The sequence below is a fragment of the Macaca mulatta genome, chromosome 8 (genome assembly GCF_049350105.2).
Source record: "Macaca mulatta isolate MMU2019108-1 chromosome 8, T2T-MMU8v2.0, whole genome shotgun sequence".
In the NCBI taxonomy this organism is placed as follows: domain Eukaryota; kingdom Metazoa; phylum Chordata; class Mammalia; order Primates; family Cercopithecidae; genus Macaca; species Macaca mulatta.
In genome coordinates this window covers 65,380,370-65,402,263 of record NC_133413.1, presented here as the reverse complement: position 1 = coordinate 65,402,263, position 21,894 = coordinate 65,380,370, and the positions used below count along the sequence as shown (strand labels likewise).

Genomic DNA, 21,894 nt, shown 5'->3' with positions numbered 1-21,894 from the left:
ACACTCGCAGGCAGCCTCTGTGATGCACAGAAGCAGTCTCCTCCCGCGGCTCTGCTTTGTGTCTCACCTAAGCATTTCCCCTGAGCCCACAAAAGGAACAAGCACTCGGTGGTCTTTCTCTCTGCCCTAATTCAGCTGTGCTGTAAATTCTTGTTCTCTGAGGAAGCTCCAAGGAGCATGACCGAGATTTTCTTTCCTTTTCCCTTCTGTGGTGTGCACCTGCGCATTTTGGATGCCTGCACCCCAGAACGAACTAGCCACAATGAACATGTCCAGCATCATACCCTACCCATCTCCCCCGCCAGGACTGTCCAGTCCAGCTCCTGTGTGCACCCGCGGGTCTCCTTTCCCCTCAGAACAGCCTTCCAGGCTCCGTGGACACAGACCTTGACCTCATATGCACAGAAAAGGCTCTGGGAGCACAGAAGTAACTATAAGTGGCTTCAGAATGGTCTTTTTCTGCAGTAGAAAGAAACCTGCTGTGCCACAAGTTCTATTCCTGGTGCCACACTCTTCTGCTTCTTTAAGAAGTAAGGAAGTAGGACCTGTCCCATCTCTTTATAGCTACATAGTAGAAAGGAATTATTTTGGCAACTTACTTTCTTTATCAGGGTATTATATGAATGAGCACTAGCCACCATTTATTTAGGACCTACTATGAGCAGGGTATTAAATATTAACATTTAATATTTTATATCTGTTACATTATTTGTGATTGTTCAATATATTTTGTAACTAAAATTCTTTCAGATACAACCCGTTGAAATGATAATAATTAAGGTATCACTTATGTTCCTTCCTTCCAAAGGAGGCCATGGTAGCACAGCACAAACAAGAAGTAAGGTAGTGCAGGGGCCGGGTGCAGTGACTCATGCCTGTAATCCAGCACTTTGGGAGGTTAAGGTAGGCAGATTGCCTGAGGTCAGGAGTTGGAGACCAGCCTGGCCAACATGGTGAAACCCTGTCTCCACTAAAAACACAAAAGTTAGCCAGGCATGGTGGTACACACCTGTAATCCCAGCTACTTGGGAGCATGAGGCAGGAGAATTGCTTCAACCCAGGAGGTGAAGGTTGCAGTGAGCCGAGATCGAGTCACTGCACTCCAGCCTGTGTGACATAGCAAGACTCCATCTCAAAAAAAAAAAAAGTAAGGTAGCGCAATAAATGATGAGTGACGAAGTGAAATGTATGTGTAGACATGGACAGTGGCAGTGAATGCATCTAAATTATCCACCAGGAGATTTCATATTTAAAAGAAATCAGCTAAATTAATGTGACAAAGTATATCAGAACATAAGATGAAAATCCTGGATGAAGCACACTCTACCTCTTCTGATGCAGGGAATAAAACAGAGCTGCCCCCAGTGCCCCAGAGATGCCTGTGTGCTGTGGGTGGGAGCAGGCTGGGAAATGATACCCAAGTCCTCTTCAGTGCTACGTGTTACTCATCAGATGGGGGTGCCTGTGCTGTGCTAAGTTCTGAGTACACATTGAGAAAAGAGAAAAAATATTTGTAGTTTGGCCAATTAAGTCATACTACAGGCCAAATTGGAATTGGAACTTGAGGATGGATAGGATTATAACGGGGAGAATAGACCAAGGAAAGGTCCTCCTGAGTGAAGACTAGCACTCCAGAGGACAGAAGCAGAGTGGAACAGAACTTGTTTAGGTAATTATAGGGGTCTAATTTCACTAAGATCTTGCAAGAGGACTGCTATAAAAGCAAATTGGAGGGGGAAATATAGAGTCAGATGTTACAAAGCCTCGAATGGAAGTTATGTTTTGCTTTGCTTTTGTGGTAGGCAATGAGGATTACTGAAGGTTTTTAACAGGGGAGTGATGTGATTAAAATATAGCTTTTAGAACATTATTTTCCCCCACAATTTTTCTTGAAACATTTTCAGGCAAAGTGATACAATAAAATATTAAAGAATAAAATTCAAAATAAAAGAAAGGAGAAATGAGAGAAGAAAAGATAAAGTCAGAACGATGCTAGTTAGTACCACAGAAGAGCTAGCTTGGAAGTTGTGGGCAGGTAGGCTGGGAAAGAAAGACACAGAAGACAACTGGGAGACGACGGGGATGAGCTAGTCTTGATGAACAAGGGCATCAATCAGGGCAGAGGTAGTAGTAAGAGAAAAGAAAGGATGAATTAAGCAGACACTCTGAACAAGGAATTGACTGAATTTAATGACTAAAAGGCAAAAAAGACGAGGGCTACTGTGGATCTCACCGCTTCTGTTCATCCGCAGTCAGCTCCAATCATCTTGGGTGTTTGCAGTTTTTAGTGGCATGCCTTTAGGTCTTTTAGTTGAATTGCCTCATTATTTTTACTTTTTGCTTCGTACTTAAAGTCGCAATTTTCTTGGCTAAATCCAGACCGTTGAATTTCCCCTCTTCCCTATTCTGCCTGTACTTTGTTATCTCATTTCCTGTTGATTACCTATTTGGAAAAAGAGGCTACAGGGCAGCCCTCGATATTGAAGATTCAAATTTTCAAAATGGAACCCCAGGTTTCTCATTCCCATGCCCACAACAGATTGGGTTTTAAATCAATTCGTAAGTCTGGGGCCCAGCCTATTCCCTGTGACTGAGAGACCAAGCAACAATAAACATGATTGCCCATCTAGCCGAAGCTAAGCATTTTCTTGAGAAAGAGCAGGGCTCAGTAAAGATCCAAAGAACCAGCCTTCTTGGAAAAACAGGTGACACTTTCTTAAGCAAGAAGGTGTGGGATTTCTGTAAGGAGGTTTGAAGAAGGAAGTATATGTGGGACCTGTGTCTCAAGCCTAGGCAGTACAGGGCCAGGTCAGGAATTTAGAGAGCTGCTTTCAGGACTGACCCTCATGGGGCTCAAGGAAAGTCCAACTTATCCATAATTTAATGTTTGTCTTCCTTACGTTCTGTTCTGAAAGTTCTTTTCTGTAAACTTCTCCACACTTAATTTCCTTATGAAACTGTTGTAACACTACAATTTTAGTAATGTAAAGAAACCAATAGTTAAGCAAATTTTCTCACTATTTATGTAATAATTTCCAATATTAAACTTTTAGTCCTTCTGTGACACACAGAACATTGTGGTAATAAGAAATTATAAGATAAGCCTTCCTTATAATGCTTAGCAAAAGATTATTTAAGCAATCAATGAGTTATGCATGATGTGGAATCTGAGTTAAGGAAATAAATCTGTGACCTAAAAGATACACACCACACACACACACACACATACACACACACACACAGCATCATCCACAGTGCAGCACATTCTTTTGAAGTACCTTGGAGACCAGCATTACCTTTGACAGGTGAAGATGGACTTGGATGTGGTGCCGGGCTCTCTGACTACGACTTGTTCACAGTACCAGTACTGTGATTTGTCACTGGCCTCACAGCGCAACAGCACCTTCTGCAGTTTTCCAAGCGACACTGCTGCTACTTGAAATTTATCAATCTGGTGTGGGAGACAGAGAAAAAAAACCTCACAGAAATAACTAGAGTCCGAGGCATGGCAAATGCAGGCAATAGTAATAGCCCAATGACTGCCAGAAGCAGCACAATACTTTAAAAGAGATAATGTTACTATAGTTAGCATCAAAAGGGGCAATATGGTAAGAAAAATAAGCAAATTACTTTTTATCTATCAAGAATATATTTCTGGCTGTTTTTTTTTTGCTTTCACAGTTTTATTTTCTCCATTTGTAGTAGCATCCAGAGTAATAAACAAAGAAATCCCAACACAAAGACTTTTCTCATGTTAGACCCCTACTCGAGAAGCAGTTCATTAGGGTATCAGGTTGACAACCATGCAGCTAATGTACAGCACATTTCCTTTCTATGAGCACTGATATGCTGTGAGACATGTGGGACAAATCTTCTTTCCTTCCTTCCTTCCTCCCCTCCCTCCCCTCCCTCCCTCCCACCTTCAATACATCCTTCCCCTGCACCTTCCTCTGTAGATGAAAATAGAGCACATTCTTGGGTTTGTTGTAAAAGAGCAGCCTGGACTCCTAAATAGAATTAGTTTGTTATATCAAAAATACACTGACATTTCCAGAGAGATTCAGGACCTGAAGTCAGTGCTATACTGATTAAAATAAAAAGAACTCCTTCACACATTACTTCCTCGTAGATGGTTGTTGAGAATAACTGTCCTAAAGTTATCTGAGGAAAGGATCATGAATTTAAGTAAGTCTGAAAAATTACCAGAAATGATAGTTGACTGTTAGCTACTGGCACTCTATGGTAAAAAATGTGACTCTAGTATCACTTGTATTGCCTATGTGGGGAGCTGTCTTAACAGCTCCCTGCATTGTTACCAGGTTGAATTTTCGATTTGATATTTGAAGACACACTACCTGGGTCTCAACTATTGGCTCCATGTTGTTGATGGAAACCTCCTGTAGAGTCCAGACCAAAACCATTACTAGTTCAGTAATGACGGTTCTGTAAACCAGGTGATGAGTATTTGTGCATCTTCTCATGTGTGCATGGATCATCTCATTGTCACTATCCTGCATTCTCAGCATGGCTTTACAAGGGACGTTCACGAGGCGCATCACCTATTGTAGCAAATGCAAGTGATGCCCCATCCCATGTCCTCTAGATCCATTTCTAGGTGCATCTGCTGCTTTGATAAACAGTTTAGGTGTGCTCATAACTTTCTATCTCAATCCCCTGTCTCCTGCTTCTGTGTCTGAGGGCTTCCCCTGGTGGGACAAATCTGAGGGATGTTTCACAGAGTTTCTCTGAAGCTCTCAGCAAGAAGAGAGAGCCATAATAGTAACCAGCTCACAAATGTCCCTATATTGCTGTTCTCCTTTCCTGTCTCACTGTTCCCACTCCTTCACTTCTCAAGTGCTTACTGGGATTATCTCCCAGATAAATTACCTTCACTGAAGTCTTTGTCTCTCAGTCAGCTTTGGGACAAACCCAAACTACAGTACCTTGAGGTCTGGAAAGATAGGCTGAGTCAGCTTTCTGGTCTCTTCTTGTATCTTAAAGTAACTTTAGGTTTGAAGACGGAATTAAATTGGGTCTGTTACATATATTGCTACGTTTTATTATCCTGCTAGGACACCTTGTAGAGAAAATGACAACTAGCCCAATGAGTGGTTTATGACGTGAGATGTGGCTGGTGTGCACGAAGTCTGATAATAAAACTCTCAGACTCTTACCACAGTTTCTTGACTACAAAACTCTTGAAATTATTTGGCATTTCCATTACATCCCAAGCACTGAGGAAAATAACAGAAAATGTAAAATATAAAATGAACCAGGGAAGAAAAACACTTTTACATCTCTGATTCTAAACTTAAAAACGGATACCACTAAGCCCTCACTGTACTCTTCTTCATAAACTGATGGCAACTATATCTCCTACCCAATTTTAATTTCAGTCCATAACACACCCTCCCTACTGTCTGGAAAATGCTAAACACAATGATGAACTGAGGAAGATCAATCATGAAGATGACTTGCAAAATCTCAGCAGGTAACGTCCCATGATACAGCACTGCTGCAAAATGATATATGCTGGCGTCCAACGAGCAGGCAGCCAGGGGACATGGAGCCTCTGCCATTTATCCTCAAGTGGTAGGGTGAAAGAGTCTGGGGCTGATGTAAAGCCAGCAGGGTTCTGCAGGAGATCACTTCACTGATTACTTAGCATAATATTAATAATAATACCATGGTATCTAAAATTTTGTTTCTGCTTAAAATTAATAATTCATTCCTGATAGCAAAAGTTAGGCCTAATTTTGCTTTTGACTCACTCAAAGCAGAACTAGCTTTCCTATTCATTCTGATGAAAGCTTTTGTGTAATCAACAGTGACAAATGTATAGGTGAGCTTTAAGATATCCAATGTTTCAAAATATTTCACAAACTACAACAGTCTGAGAAACAGCACTCTAACTGGTTTAAGGAGTCTTCTTTCTTAAAAATATGCCTTTAGATTACATAATCCCCAAACTTAATTTCAGACCCTCAAATAGTACCTTCTCTCCATATACAACAAAATAACATTAACAATATCCTACTGCAACTTCTCAAAGATCTAATGTATAGAAAGACTTATGCTTGTCCATAAGGACAAAAGGAAATAAGGAGCGGCTTAGGTGTGAAAATAACACAGTTGGCCCCATTCAAGATGTTATATAGATTAAAGGTCATTGTGTTATTATATGAAATATAGTATAATGGCATTTATATGGCCTTATCTTTTAAAATAATGCCTTGTATCTTTCAAGCCTGAGAGAGCACATTCAAAAATGTTTTCCTTGTCTTTTCAGTTCATTTTTTTCTTTCTCTCACACAATCACTAATCTTAATATATTTTCTTTGTTCTATTATTTATTGTTGGTTTAGTATGTCCCATTTTTCTTGTAAGAACAACTTCCAAAACAAAGCACACTAGAAAGTCAGGTCAGGAAAACGTGTTAAAGATGTCTTAAAACTAAAATTTGAAGAGTGCCAAACACCTTTTAAATTTTAAATCATAGATGGCCATCTTCAGAGAGATTGTTAAGAATCTGGGAAATTATTTGTATAGACTCACCTGTCCTCTTTGAAATTTTACTTGCATGTTAGATTTGTACAGCAGTCTGAGGCCAGAGTCTCCCCTCTCCCCAAAGAGACAGAGGAAAACCTCGGACTCCGTTTCTGCATGCTTCAGCTTCCCAGTGTAGACGTCAACCTGATATCTCACTACTGGCAAAGCAACAGGGAGAGAAAACAAGAGGAAATACATTACCTTGAAATCCATATAAACAGAACCCAGATCCATAGGTTTTCAGGCTATAGTGAAAAAAGAAAAACATATATAAGAATTCCTCTAATCTGGATTTTCTGTGTCTATTGAGAGGCTTTTGAGCTTCAATTATTTTTAATCATACATGGGCATTTTTATACCATGAACAAAAGGCCAGAAGGTTTATTGCTTTTTCAGAAAGAGAAATAAAAGATTTTTTCAAAGGTTGTTCTTCTATATATGACATAAGAGGACATTTTATGCTTAGTATTTTAGTGGTAAGAGTGACTGTTATTGTACATTATATTTAAAGTTTAAAATGACGTAAGGTTTGATGAGGAAAGAAATCAAGCAAGGAGGTAAGCTGGCCCCAGGCAAAGCTAAGGTGAGTTGCAGTCACGGCATTTCTTGTCTCTCATAGCCTCAGCCTTTGTGACTGTGGCTGGGCCACAAGAACAATTTTGAGATTACATTTAATCTAAGATCCACCAGCAACTCATGCTGTGACATTAAAAACGTCACTTCTCAGGAGTAAAACAACTCTCCTAGAAGCAGGAAAAATATTCTGTAACTAAATAGCTTAGAAGCAAATTTAAGCAACTACCAAACAATTTGTCTATGGAATAGATGCTACTGAAGATTAATAACACACATGGAAAAATAGCTTGTCCTCCTTTTACTACAGGAAGCTCACAGACAACATCCCCATCTGCCTGAATCCGAGAGAGCCGCACGTTTGCTGCAAAATCTAGGATCTTCTTGCTTTTCGTATGTTGCATGGTCACCTGGAATTAGAAGAAAAAATGACCAAATTGTGTCATCTCCAATTTCTCAAAGAACTTGGAATTCAAAATGCATCCCAGGGATTTCAAAAATGTACTGCATACTCTGATGATGGTGATAGTGGTGATGGTTCTTAGTAGTATTAGCAATAGTAGTAGTAGTAGTAGTAGTAGTAGCAGGTTGGTGCAAAAGTAATTGCCATTTTGCCATTACTGTTAATGACAAAACCACAATTACTTTTGCACCAACTTACTAGCAGCAGTAGTAGTAGTAGCAGTAGTAGCAGTACCATCAGCTGTTTATTAGGCAATTTTTATTTGCCATGTATTATGGTAAGTGCTTTATTTTAATTATCTTTTAACCTTAACCAACCAGACTTGTAAAATTCTTTCAATCTAATAGATAAGAAAATGGAGACATGAAGATTTGAAATGGACTCTAGCAGATTCAAAGCTCTCAATTTCACCTGTCGTAGTGATTTGAAAAAAAAGCAATCTCAGAGAACTCGAAAGGAGGTCTTGTGTTCATATCAGTCACCAAAGCAAGACATACATCAGAACTTGAAAAAAAAAAAGTGAATGCCTTTTGCCAGGTGCTGTGGCTCACGCCTGTAATCCCAGCACTTTGGGAGGCTGAGGCGGGTGGATCACGAGGTCAGGAGATCGAGACCATCCTGGCTAACACGGTGAAACCCTGTCTCTACTAAATACACAAAAAAATTAGCTGGGCGTGGTGGCAGGCGCCTGTAGAACCAGCTACTTGGGAAGCTGAGGCAGGAGAATAGCGTGAACCGCCTCCCGGGGCGAGATCACGCCACTGCACTCCAGCCTGGGCGACAGAGTGAGACTCTGTCTCAAAAAAAAAAAAAAAAAAAAAAAAGTGATTGCCTTTTAAGTGTATTTATAACATCTGTAGGCTCTAAATAAACTCCCAGTTGCCACAGACCAAATGCCTGCACCTTCCAGCATGCAGGCAGCTGCCTTTCCCCGCAGCCCAGTGACTCCTCCATAGACCCCTCGTCAGCCCTTTTGGTGGCTGTTCCACACAAAGGCCCCTTCCCTTTATCTTCCCCTTCACATGCCAGCAGACTAGCAGAGGACTTCCAGGCATAAGCCCACAGTTGTTTGCCTTGCCTCCTATCACGATAGATAAAAATGTCCTTATACTTTTAAGATTCCAGCTAATCTTCTAAATAAGTCCCCATCCCTCCTCAATTTTCTCTGCTTCCTGGTCTTCGGAGCAGGTGCCACCATTTCTCAGATGGCTTATTCTTCAAGCTTGCTGCCATAACCCATTGTCTGCTGTTCTTGCTCTCTTCCAATCCTGCCTTTAGCCTGTTTCAAGAGAGACTATTTTAAAACAGAAATATGATCATTTTGCACACTGCACACAACTTTTTTTAAAACAGTCCTTCCTATAGTATAAAATCCCAAATCCTCAATACAACGAGCACTTCATGGTTGGGTCATAATCTTGCTAGATACTTCTCCCTCACGTGCTATGTTCTAGTTGTACTGATCTGTTCATGGTTCCTCAACCTGGCTACATTCCCTCTCATGTCAGTTTTCACATACACTCATAGCTCTGCTTAGAACAGTTTTCATCCCGACTCATTACCATAATGACTCTGCCCATCCTTCATAGCTTACACGTAACCTCTTCTAAGGAGTTTTTTGTGAGCCCCCAGTTTGGTTCAGCAACCCTACTTTGTGATCCGCGACAGCCTCCCCATTCATGATTTAAGAGCTAATATTTGACTGACTTGAGGGAAGAAACCATGTCCTATCCATCTTGATACTATCACAAGCTTTCACAAGGCAGTCGTTGGGTCGTTTGTTGAATGAATGATCAAATGAATAACTATGTGAAATGTGTTTTTGTCAACACAGGTTACAGACTAACTCAGCACACCTGATTATTAATGAGTGACGACTGTATCTTTACTTGCTCCAGGCAAGAGGTCTTGAAAAGAACACTGGACAGCTAGAAAAACTGTGACCAAAGTCTAGCTCTGGCATTTCCAACTGACCATGAGAAATCATGTAACCACTTTGAATATCAGTTTTCTCATCTTTAAAATAGAAATAATGACTATCTCATATGGTTACTGTGGATATTAAATGAGATTATATGTAATGTATAAAATTTTATATAAACTATATAGATACTTCATATTAACATTAGTGAAATGTATATATGTATACATACATTAATATTAAAAAGGTTAATATAATGTATTCTGCTAAAATTGGAAATGTTCTCTTTGGATTATATCATTCTTTATTTAGACAGGGGCCAGTGTCTGTGTGGAATTTGCACATTCTCCCTAAGTCTGTATGGGTTTTCTCCAGGTCCTCCAGTTTCCTCCAACATCCAGAAGTTCTGCATGTTAGAGGAACTGGTGTGTCTACATGGTCCCAGTGTGAGAGTGTGGGGGGTGTGCAAGTGTGTGGGTATGAGTGTGCCCTGCAATGAGATGATGGCATGGCGTCCTGGCCAGGTCAGTTCCCGCCTTGCACCCTGAGCTGCCAGGACAGGCTCTGCCCACCAACAACTCTGAACTGGAATAAGCAGGTTGAAAAATGAACGAATGAATACAAATGATTGTCAAATAAAAATTTGTAACGTCTATAATAATCATACAAATGTACAACAATAAACAATTAGGGGACGAAAGCACTCAGTGAGTTGTCATGTTTGTGATGGTTTTTGAACTGCATGGTGGGAGGAGGTGGTCCTGACAATTTCCCTTCGCAAACATTTATTCCTTGATTTAACTCACCAAAACTACGACTGCTATCACTCACTAATTCACCAAATATAGGGTAAAACTTTCTTACTTGTTTTCATTAATCTTTATTAAATTTATGTATAGCTCACATTTATTTCAATGGTTAATATGTGAAGTGTTTTGGACTTTATAAGATTGGTGATGTTTTTGGGACCAGAAATATGCACTAGAAATTTAACTCTTGTTTGTATCGGTTAGCCTGTGGTAAATTAGTTTCGTTATGCCAAGTTTTGTTTGAAGTCACAGTTTCCAAGAACCTAAGAAAATGTTAAGCGATTACAAGGTCATACTACCTAAAACTTCAACAGGTTCTTCCTCTCCATTAGCCTCTCCATGTAAACTGGCAAGAAGCCTCTGGTTTCTAAGACCCCATCATCCCTTCATCCTTAGAAGAGCCCACTGATAAGAAAGCCTCACTGATTTGACTTAAGTGCAATCCCACCAACACCACTGAAAAGCCTCCATGGCGAGGGCTCTAAATGAGTTCCATTTACCTTCAAAGTCATGATGGCTCAAAACAGAAAAATAAAGAATCTAGGTAATCTCCAGTTAGGTTTGTTTTTATTTTCACAAAAATTTTTTTCAACTGTTAAATTAGTAAGAAGGCAAAATTCCAGGACGACCACAATGTTTAAGCCCAGTTACATGATAGCTAATGGCAGGACTCAGTAAAATGCATGTGGCAAGTGAAACAAACCTGGATTTGAATGAAAAGACCTTGGTTTATGTATTGGCACTGCTACTTACCAGGTGTATGGCCTTAACCATTAACCACTGAAATAAATGTGAGCTATGCATACATTAAGAAAGATTAATGAAAACAAGTATGAAAGTTTATTTTACCTCATTTTTTGGTGGATCAGTGAGCAATAGCAGTCTTGTGATGGTGAGTTAAATCAAAGATTAAATGTTTGCAAAGTACAAATTGTCAGAAGCACTTCCTCCCACCATACAGTTCAAAAACAAACCAGCACAAACATGGCAGCTCACCGAGCACTTTTATAAAAGTTCCACAAGAGGACCTGTCATCTTCAGGCCCTCATTTGCAAAACTGCCATCACATCTCAACAAGCTGAAAAGTGCCTTATGTAATAAAATGAGATTAAAACACCTTTTAGAAAACGGTTTGTAAACTATAAATGATTACACATAGGAAGTTATTTCCCAAAGCAGAACTTTCTCAAGAATGGGTGGCGGTGTGTCGGGAGTGGGTTCCTTCTGGTGGTTTCGTGGTCTCGCTGACTTCAAGAATGGAGCCGCACACCTTCACGGTGAGTGTTACAGCTCTTGAATATGGCACAGACCCAAAGAATGATCAGCAGCAAGATTTACTGGGAAGAGCGAAAGAACAATGTTTCCACAGCATGGAAGGGGACCCGAGAGAGTTGCCACTGCTGGCAGGGGTGGCCAGCTTTTATTCCCTTATTTGTCCCCTCCCGTGTTCCATGTGTCCTATCAGAATGCCCTTTTTTAATGTTCCCTGTGATTGGCTATTTTTAGACTCCTGCTGATTGGTGCACTTTACTGATTGGTGAGTTTTACAGGGTGCGGATTGGTGCATTTTACAATCCCCTTGCTAGCTACAGAGCACCGATTGTTGCATTTTACAATCCTATCCACATAGTGCTGATTGGGGCGTTTTACAATCCTCTTGTAAGACAGAAAAGTTCTCCAAGTCCCCACTTGACCCAGGAAGTCCAGTTGGCTTCACCTCTCAGTGATACCTAAGAACATTGTAAAAGAGCTTGATTTCAGAACATCTAATCTTCCAAGTTAACAGTAAGAGGTTGGTTTTTGTGCCTAGAAGTAAGACCACTTCTTTCCAGATCCACATGCTAGCTATGTGATATGGGTACTGCCTAGTTCTCAAAACCTCAATGTTCTCAATTGGGATAATGATAGTATCTACCTTGCTGTGGTATAAACATTAAAAGTGATCATGTATATACCCTGAGTGCTCAACACGTTTATTGTTATTAATAATAATAGTGTCAAAATTAATCTCAGAGATTAGAGATCAGAATTCTTAACAATTATTTGGGATTGTGGTTCCTCACTCTTTAACAACCTCCTAGAGGCTGCACAAGGAACACTTCAGCCAAATGTTCAGTTCTCTATTACCAGAATGAGAAACACTAATCCAATTCCCTGACTCCTACTGTACTTGGGAGAGCTGACCACGACCATCTGGGAAGACAACTAGTGGTCTCCTTTGGCTCTCCTCCCCTTAGCCAGTCTGAAGTAGCTTCTCCTGCTTCCTCTCTCCTGGGCCCCTCCATGAATTCTCTAGCCCATCAGTCAAGGAGTTCATAAACAAAAGGCAAAAACTCTAACTTCAACAAAACAAAAAAAGAAATCTCCAAAGCTTTGGAATCCCAAAGCTGTCCTCTGAGCTAGGTCTCCCACTCATCCCATCCTCCCAAGAAAGCTCTCCAGCACTTCTAGTCTCCTGGGCCCCTAGATCACTGTGCAATCCTTGCCTGCTTTCCCTAAAATGGCTCCCATTCTGGTCTTTTGTACCTCAGGCACGAGCTTTTAAGAAAAAGGAGGCCATTCCTCTCTAAACTATAAGGACTGGCACTGTCCCAACTCCTCTCAAAGGCTTTACCTCTTCTTTCATGTCCTCCCCGAGCCCCTTCTCTAATTGTTCTTAGTGCCTGCATTTAATGTCAACCTAGATATCAATGGAACAAGGATCAGGTCCAGTTGGGTCAGAAGAAAGGTCATCACTGTGGCCAGAAGACTCGGGGTTGCGAGGGCAGAATGAGCCAACTGCCCTTTGCCATAGCCTCACTCCACATCCTGACTAAATGTAATTAATAACCAACAACAATTGCCACCATCTATATTTGTATTCTACCTTTTTAATAAAACACTCTTCACACATCTCATTTAATCCTAAACAAAATAAATAAAATAATCTTATCTTTTCCTAGAAGAGAAATGATATAGAACCAGAGTCAACAAATACTTTCTGAGAGCTACCCATGTGGCCAGTTGTCTGCTTAACAGTGGATGCAAGATAAACACTGGTTAGAACACAAAGAATACATTAGGATGAGAAAGGATTTAGAAAAAAATCCTTTTAGAAATCCTACTCTGAAATACCATAAACCTTTGTTCTATAAAACAAAACAAAACAAAAAATACTTCTACTTTCATTACAGATTCCATACACACAAAGCTTTTTCTGAAAAAGTAAAGGCAAATAGTCACCAACACATTTGTTGGACACATAGTATTTACAGTACTCTATAAGATCTGATACTGGGGATGGTGGATGGGGCAGTCATGTCAGTCATTAATATTTTCTTTGTATAGCCAGAAATATGAAAATATAATAAGGTTTAAATGTGTTAACAGAGAACATTTTAAGTGTTCTTGCAAATCAGACACAAAGTCAAAGCTTGACTCTAAATGTCCTTATTTCTCATCCTGTGCCTTGTGATAACACCCTATTTGTTACAAGGACTGTACAAGGGGAACCAACTATGGTGTTTACAACTGACTGAGGGACTATCAAATACATGAATTTATCTTTGGTTCAAATAAGCTGGCACAACTTTGAGAATGTTTCTATAAACTACTGGAGTCTTTTGAGATTAAACATTTGCCTGGAGATTTTGTCAAAAGAAGCTGGTGCTTCCTGCTGTTCACTGAACTAGAAAATCCTCAAAAACAAACTATTTTTCTTACTGCATTTCAGAACTTGCTCTTTCCTTTATGCAGTTCTTTCTAGAACCCTGAAGTGAAGAGGTAACTGGAAATGAAAAGGAACTAGAAATATTTATGAGATACTTTAAAACTTCAAAAAAATAAGGCATTTCTTACCTAATTTTGCTAATCTCAGGACTGCCTTGGGCTCATATCAAGTAGGTTACCATATCATATTAACCAGCAGTAGGTTAAAATAATAACAAATTCACCAAAACCTATGACCCACTTCAATTCAAAGACTTAGAATGATCAAAAAGTTTCGAGAGAATTCCTATTCTATTTGAGCTTATTTATCCAGTTAATGTATAGCAAATGTGCTGCAGAGGCAGCCCAGACATTGGAGAGGGCATTAGGCCATGGGCCAAGAGAAGGGGCACTGGCCTTATCTCGCTGCTAATTCTGTGTGAATGGGTCAAACCTCCAAGACTCTCCAGGCTATATATTTGAGACAGGGTCTCACTCTGTCACCCAGGCTGGAGTGCACTGGTGCAATCTCAGCTCACTGCAGCACACCCAGCTAATTTTTTGCATTTCTGTAGAGACAGGGGTCTTCCCATGTTGCCCAGGCTGGTCTTGAACTTCTGGGCTCAAGAGATCCTCTGGCCTTGGGCTCCCAAAGTGCTGGGATTACAGGCATAAGCCACTGTACCCAGCCGTACTTCACATATTATAAATACGTGTTAAATAAACAAAATGTGTTTTATTTGTTCATTCATTCCACAAATGTTTATCTAACATCTACTGTATGACAGGCAATACTCTAGGAGTTGGTATTATAACACTGAAATACAAAGCTCCTGTTCTCAAGTCACTCACTTTCTAGTGGAAGTCAGACAATAAACAAATGTAAAATGTCAGATAAGGGATGTGTTATAAAGATAATAAACCATGCTGATGTGATCAAGAGCAAACGTGGGCTCCCTTGAGATTGTATAGCAAAGGACCTCTAAAGCAGGAGAAGACCAGTGTGGCTTCCACAGCATGAGAAGGGGCAGAGAAAGAGGTGGGCAGATTACATGAGGGGACATGATCTGACTGACGTTTATGAGAGATCACCCTGGCTGCTCTTTGAAATCTGGATACTGAGCCGGGGGAAAAAAAAGCTGGAAGGCTATCACAGGAGACCTTTACAGCAGAGAGAAGAGAAAAAATTGCAACTTGGAGTAAAGTGATGGTAATAAGATGGAGGAAAAATAGACAAAATTGAGGTATGTTTCAGCAATAGAGTCAGCAGGAGATTCCTGAGGGATTGGATTTTGGAGGGAAGGGAAATAAGACAATCTAGGAAAATTTGTAGGATTCTGGCTTATATAACTAGGTAGACAGTGACACCATCTACTCAGACGAACAAGACTGAAGGAGAGCAGGTTGAATGAGGGAATCAAAAAGGTCTGATTATGTTTTATTTACTTTTTTCACCGATATTCACAACTTGTGAGATACCAAGTACCATTGAGCCCTATTTTACAACAAGAAAAACCTAGAGAAAAAGTGTTTTTTAAATTTTTAGAAATTAAACATCTTTTGAGTCTTTTGACTTCAACTGTAAAGTTTATTACCTCAATTTGAAAGAGTCAAAGTCAATTCCAGAGAGAAAAAAATAGAAAACTTAAGATTTAAAAACAATTATTAGTTTTAACAGCATTTGCTAAAATGTATTCTTATCTTTCTTTCTTCAATATTCAAAGTTAATTACTATCTGTCTACGTTCAGTTACAGCCATCTCGTTTTGAGTCCAAGCTACCCATTACCTGAAATCAGTATGGTCACTTGGATTAATATTCTACAACTGTATTTTGAATGCTAGACAGCACAGTTGGTTAATGTGTATTAATATGGCTGAAATAGCAAGTCAGACCTTCTCAAAGGCCTCTGAAGTATGATCAAGGAATACAAGTTTAAGAGTCTGAATGACATCACATGACCCACCACTAGATCAAAAGCCCCAAAGTACCAGAGTATCATGAAATGGGCAGGTGCTCCCTGCTCAAAATGCTATGTCAAAAACTAGATTTTCACCCATTTTAATTTGGGACACTGGGAAAAATTTCAACAAAATCTTGTTTAGAAACAACAGCTTCCCCCAAACAATAGCATTCCATAAGTGCTTGCATTGTTCATCACAAGATGAACAATAGCTATTGGCTATAAACGGTTGATCATTAATGGGGGGAACCCTCATGGCATATGTCCTAATAATGGCAGACTTTCAGATTTTCCAAGTCCACAAAAGGCAGCCTTTGGTCACTGTAAAACCAATCATTTTCCTTTTTGGAAATAGTATTTTCTTTTGGCTTTCAGACTGAAGCATCATCTAGTATTATTCTATCAATACTAAAAAGACCCAAAGCTTTGACTTTTGCCTTAGCTCTGATACAGAATTGCCAAATGTGAGTACTATGAAAGAGTCGATACGGCTGAGAAAAAGTGCACTAACATTAAACTTCGAGGCCAAACTTTATGGTGGGATAGATGAGAAATAGAAAAAGGGTGAATTTCCAAAACCATTTTTTCACTGAAACATGCATTCATTTTCCTTGCAAACAAACAAATAAACAAAGTGCTTGGGGAAAAAATAAAGGAAAAGGAAACAGCAGTGTCTTTATCACATAAAATATTCAGCATTTGTTTTAATTTCCTAAATGAATAGGAATAATTTTAGGAATGCCTTCAATAGAAACTAAAGTTCATTTGCTGAGCTCCCCCTACTGATTTATAACAGCAAATATTAGTTGTTTCACAAGAGAACATTACCATAAAAACTCATTATTGTTTCTTAGAAACTTAAAATTCCTGGATTACTTTAAAAATTTTCAACCAAGTGGTTAAATACATATCCTAAAAATAGTTGACTGGAACAGACAGATGGTGGTACTTACAATGTCTGAATTAACATGTTAGAATTCAGCAATGAGAATATAACATCTAGGTCAGGTTACCCAACCTTCCTGCTCAGAACCTGAGAAAAGGGAGAAATCAATTTAGTTCTCTCCATAAATCTTTTGGAAGACAGATGTAGAGACAGCGTGTGCCATTTTCACTGGGACAATTACAATGACAACTTTATGGATAACTAAGCACAATCTGGTTTATAGTTAGGTTAATGGTGGGATGTGTTCTTTGAAGACAAGAACTGCATCTTAGTCATGTTGGCATGCTCAAATGACCAACAGAACTCTTCCAACTCTTATCAACTCTTCTAGTAATACTTGATAACATACTTTGAATACGAGTACAATTGTTTTCTGAATGAGTACAAATGTATACTTTTATACATCTGTGCTATTGTTTATTCTAGCACCAAAGTCCAAGGAGAAACTTGATGTGCTCTCTCCCACCCTGACACACTTAAATCTATGTATTTAAAACTTGCCTTGGTCCTAATCTGTCCTAAAATATAAAGCTAATTTGACTAGCATAGTCCATGCAATATAACAAAAGGGAAATACTGATTAAGAAGACTATATAAAAGACATAAAGATTACTGAACTTTGCCACTGAGCAAATGCATGTGGAGGAATAAAATTTTGTACTGTATAGCAATAAACTTCCAGTGTATTTGTGAAATACTGAGAGAAGAAATAATGACTGGAGTTTAATTATCAGACAGAAGATGGTAGTCATCTATACAGAATTTTTTCTATATGCTTGAATGGGACCGCAAGAGACGGTAATAAAATATTTGTAGGTCTATGTATTCATCAAGTGACTCTACCTAAACAAGGTCAAACAGCTTGTGTCTGACAAATTCCAGTCTATGTAAAGATCCTTCAAACACAAGGAAACTATTTCAGCTTTGCAAATAGACACTTTGCTTCTCATTGGGGAACAAATTATTTTACATATTTAGGATGCAATATTTCATAACCATCCCTTTGGGGCTCTCTGACACATGTCCCCACTGTGCACTCAGAGGCATCACCTAGGCTCCCTAGGGAGCTCCCTTGCCCTCTTCCCCTTTTGAGTATAGGCCTGCACTGTGGCTTCTGGACAGATTACTGCTGGAGGGAACTTCCTCCATATGCAACCTTGTCACAACATCTTAGGTGATGTTGTGTGCTAATAAAATGTGTGCTACTGCCTCTGCACCATAGTCATATCTTTTTCCTAAATCAAACCCCAAATGCCTCGAACCCCTACAGTAATGCACAGTATTCCTTTCATAGAATGTTAATAGATTTTACCTGAAAAATATGGCCCCCTTGGTGAATTTAGTTTTGGAAATGCTGTTAAACAGACTTCCTTACCACAGGGCATCCCAGAGTCTTTACTATATTTATTTGCATTGTGACCCTCCAAGAGAGGAATGAAAAACTCAGTGTTTCCAAAACTCATGTGGGAAACTCAGTGTTTTCCACACTGGAAACATTTACTGGGGAGCATCTTGGGAAAGCAGAAGCATGGCTGGCTTTTCACATCATGGGAAGTGGCCTCAGGGCTGAGGTGAGTGGGCATTAGTGGGGAAAGTAACTTATCTGAATGGCTCACATAAATACTGGTGTCTAAAAGACATTCTCCACTAAATTAAACTAGGGCTCCTTGAGAAATACGTAATTCCAGGGCTAGGGAAAAGAAAGTGCTAGATAAGCCTGAAACAACTTTTCAAATCAGAAAGTAAAGAAGTCCTCGTAGAACGGACAGTGACAAGTGAAAAGAATATAGGGGCTTACAGGAAAAAATGAAGGATGGTTTCAGCATCAAAGTAAATTATGTTAATAAAGATTAGCCCATCAAATAAAATAAGGATCTACAAGTACACGCTGGTATAAATAAATAAATGAAATTTTGAAATGGAGAGAAGGAAGAAGTTCTACCTTGTAGTAGAATGCCAATTAACATGTAGAGAAATAACAATAGAATATAAAAATCACCATTTGGCAACCATCATAGTAATAACTGACTAAGGCAAGAATCATCAATGGATCCTAAAATTAGTGGGTAAAAATTTTATGGTGAATAAGATATTTACATAGCTTAAGAATCAGTGGACATCATGTCAGTAAATATTTGTCAAATGATTAAAACACACACATAAACACACATACATATATACATTTTAACACGGAATGGCAAAGTAGACGGGGTGCAACCTTAACAATGGGGAATCTGGGTGAAATTTGAGTTCTTTGTTCCATTCTTTCAATTTTTTGAATAAATTTGAAATCACTTCACAATAAAAGGTAAAGTACTCTACAGGAAAAGTCCCTTCTCTTACACTGCTTTGGTAATGACAGTTCGAGCTGCTCAATTCAATCAATTAATTAATGTTCTACCCACTTTACTCTTCACAGAAGCCTTTGCCACTGACCAGAGGAATGGATGACCCCTCCCTTGGTTCCCAGGACTGAGTGCTCCTTCCTTGGATGGCTTCTGCTGGGGATGTTTTTTTTCCTCCAGTTGAAGAATCACTACGTAGTGATGTTGCTATGCCTCTCAACCACTTTTTCACTCACAGGCCCCAGAGAAATCACAAGCCATACTATTGACTTCAGGCCCACTTAACTCAAGGGTAAGTTTCTTTTAAAATGTTCTGACTCGCCTTTCCCAGTAATTCACAGGCACAGAGCTTGTGATTTTACTACACTTTGCAGGTTCCATGGTTTTTGCATCTTATTAAAAGGTGATTGCTTTTCTCTTCTTCAAATTCTTTCAATGCTTCTAAATAGAAAACTTTAAAGTCACCAAATGGTTTCCTCAAATCCTCCATATCGTCTAGCATAATGCAGGGCATATATTAGGTGCTAAGTAGGAATTTCTTGACTTACTGACTGGAACATATTTACCTGTTCCTGTACGACTAGAAAACATTTCACTATATAGGCATATGCTAAGAAATGCTACAATAAATATTTCAGCTAAATTAACATTTTTCTCAATTACTTTCATTATACAACCAAAGATACAATAATAAAAATCACAGATAAAATTAAGAAACACTTAAAAAGAAAGAAATATTTTGCTAGACTCTATCAGTGGTATTCCAAATTTTAAACCTCAAGCATTTTGGAATAACATATCATGTACTGTAAAGGAACCAGTGACAGATACCGTATTTAAAGCCAGAAAGATGTTCTACGATTCAAACCATTTCATCTGACTCCACTATAATCTAGTGCTTCCATACAGAAATCTCAAGGCTTTTAAGATTTTAATTACCATCTATTTTTGAAAATAAACTTAAGGTCCAATGATAGTGCTTAAGATCTCAATCTCTGGAGTCCAACATACAATAAGACCACTTACTGAGGAACCTCAGGCAAATAACTTTATCAAGCCTCAGTCTCCTCATCTGTAAAATAGAATATTAATGGTACCTAAAACAAAGAGTTGCTATCACGCAGAAATACAATGGTATTTGTAAGGTAGGTGGCATATGTTAAGCACTCAACAAATACTCAGTATTATTATTATTATTGTTATTACTGCCATGATTAAATAAAAATAAAAAATAAAAAAACCAGGATCCCCAAGTGCATACATAGAATGATTCAATTTCACTAAAAGGGCAAAGCACATATAAACATATATATACATGTATTTATATGTACATACTTAAGGTATTTATACATATGTTTTTATATATATTCATGTGTTGTTTAACAATGGGGATACTTTCCAAGAAATGCATTGTTAGGCAATTTCATTATTGTGTCAACATCACAGAGTGCACTTCCACAAACCTAGATGGAATAGCCTACTACACACCTAGGCTATATGGTATAGCTTATTACTCACAGGCTACACACCTGTATAGCATGTTACTGTACTATAGGAAATTGTAACACAATGGTAAGTATTTACAAATTTAAACTTATTAAACATAGAAAAGGTAAAGTAAAAATAGAACATAAAAGATTAAAAATGGTACACCTGTATAGGGCATTTGCCATGAAAGGAGTTTGCAGGATGGAAGTTGCTCTGGGTGAGTCAGTGAGTAAGTGGTGAGTGAATGTGAAGGCCTAGGATATTACTGTACACTACTGTACACTTCATTAACATTGTATAATTACGCTACACTAAATTCATAAAAAATTTTTTTCTTCCATGATAAATTAAAATTTTAATTTTTAAAAAACCCTTTGACTCTTTTGTAATAATATTTGGCTTAAAACACAAACATACTGTACAGTCATACAAAAATATTTTCTTTATTTATATCCTTATTCCATAAGTTTTTTTGTTTTTTTTTGTTTGTTTGTTTTTGAGACAAAGTCTCGCTCTTGTCCCCCAGGCTGGAGTGCAATGGTGTGATCTTGGCTCACCGCAACCTCCGCCTCCCAGGTTCAAGCAATTCTGCCTCAGTCCCCCGAGTGGCTGGGATTACAGGTGCCTGCCACCACACCCGGGTAATTTTTGTATTTTTAGTAGAGATGGGGTTTCACCATGTTGGCCAGGCTGGTCTCGAACTCCTGACCTCAGGTGTTCCGTTCCGCCTCCGCCTCCCAAAGTGCTGAGATTATAGGCATGAGCCCCTACACCCAGCCCAGAAGCTTTTTTTCTACTTATTTTATTTTTTTTAAGATAGAGTCTTGCCTTGTTGCCCAGGCTGGAATGCAGTGGTGAGATCTCGGCTCACTGCAACCTCCGCCTCCTAGGTTCAAGCGATTCTCCTGCCTCAGCCTCCCAAGTAGCTGAGATTATAGGCGCGTACCACCACGCCCAGCTAATTTTTGTATTTTTAGTAGAGACAGGATTTCACCATGTTGGTTAGGCTGGTCTCGAACTCCTGACCTCGTGATCCACCCACCTTGGCCTCCCAAAGTGCTAGGATTATAGGCATGAGCCACTGTGCCTGGCTCTCTACTTAAATTTTCTTTTTTACTTTGTAAGTTTTCTTGTTAAAAATAAAGACATAA

At 39.0% G+C, this 21,894-nt stretch overlaps 1 protein-coding gene across 1 annotated transcript in view; it reads right to left on the bottom strand.

Annotated features, from left to right (window-relative positions):
* RP1 (RP1 axonemal microtubule associated) overlaps positions 1 to 21,894 on the bottom strand; it is a 267,355-nt gene that overhangs the window by 115,286 nt on the left and 130,175 nt on the right. Inside the window, exons 19-21 of the mRNA XM_077942819.1 lie at positions 7,400 to 7,532; positions 6,556 to 6,707; positions 3,297 to 3,451 (exon numbers count right to left, since the gene is read on the bottom strand). Of these exons, the coding sequence (XP_077798945.1) occupies positions 3,297 to 3,451; positions 6,556 to 6,707; positions 7,400 to 7,532 (440 nt within the window). The remainder of the gene's footprint in view (positions 1 to 3,296; positions 3,452 to 6,555; positions 6,708 to 7,399; positions 7,533 to 21,894) is intronic.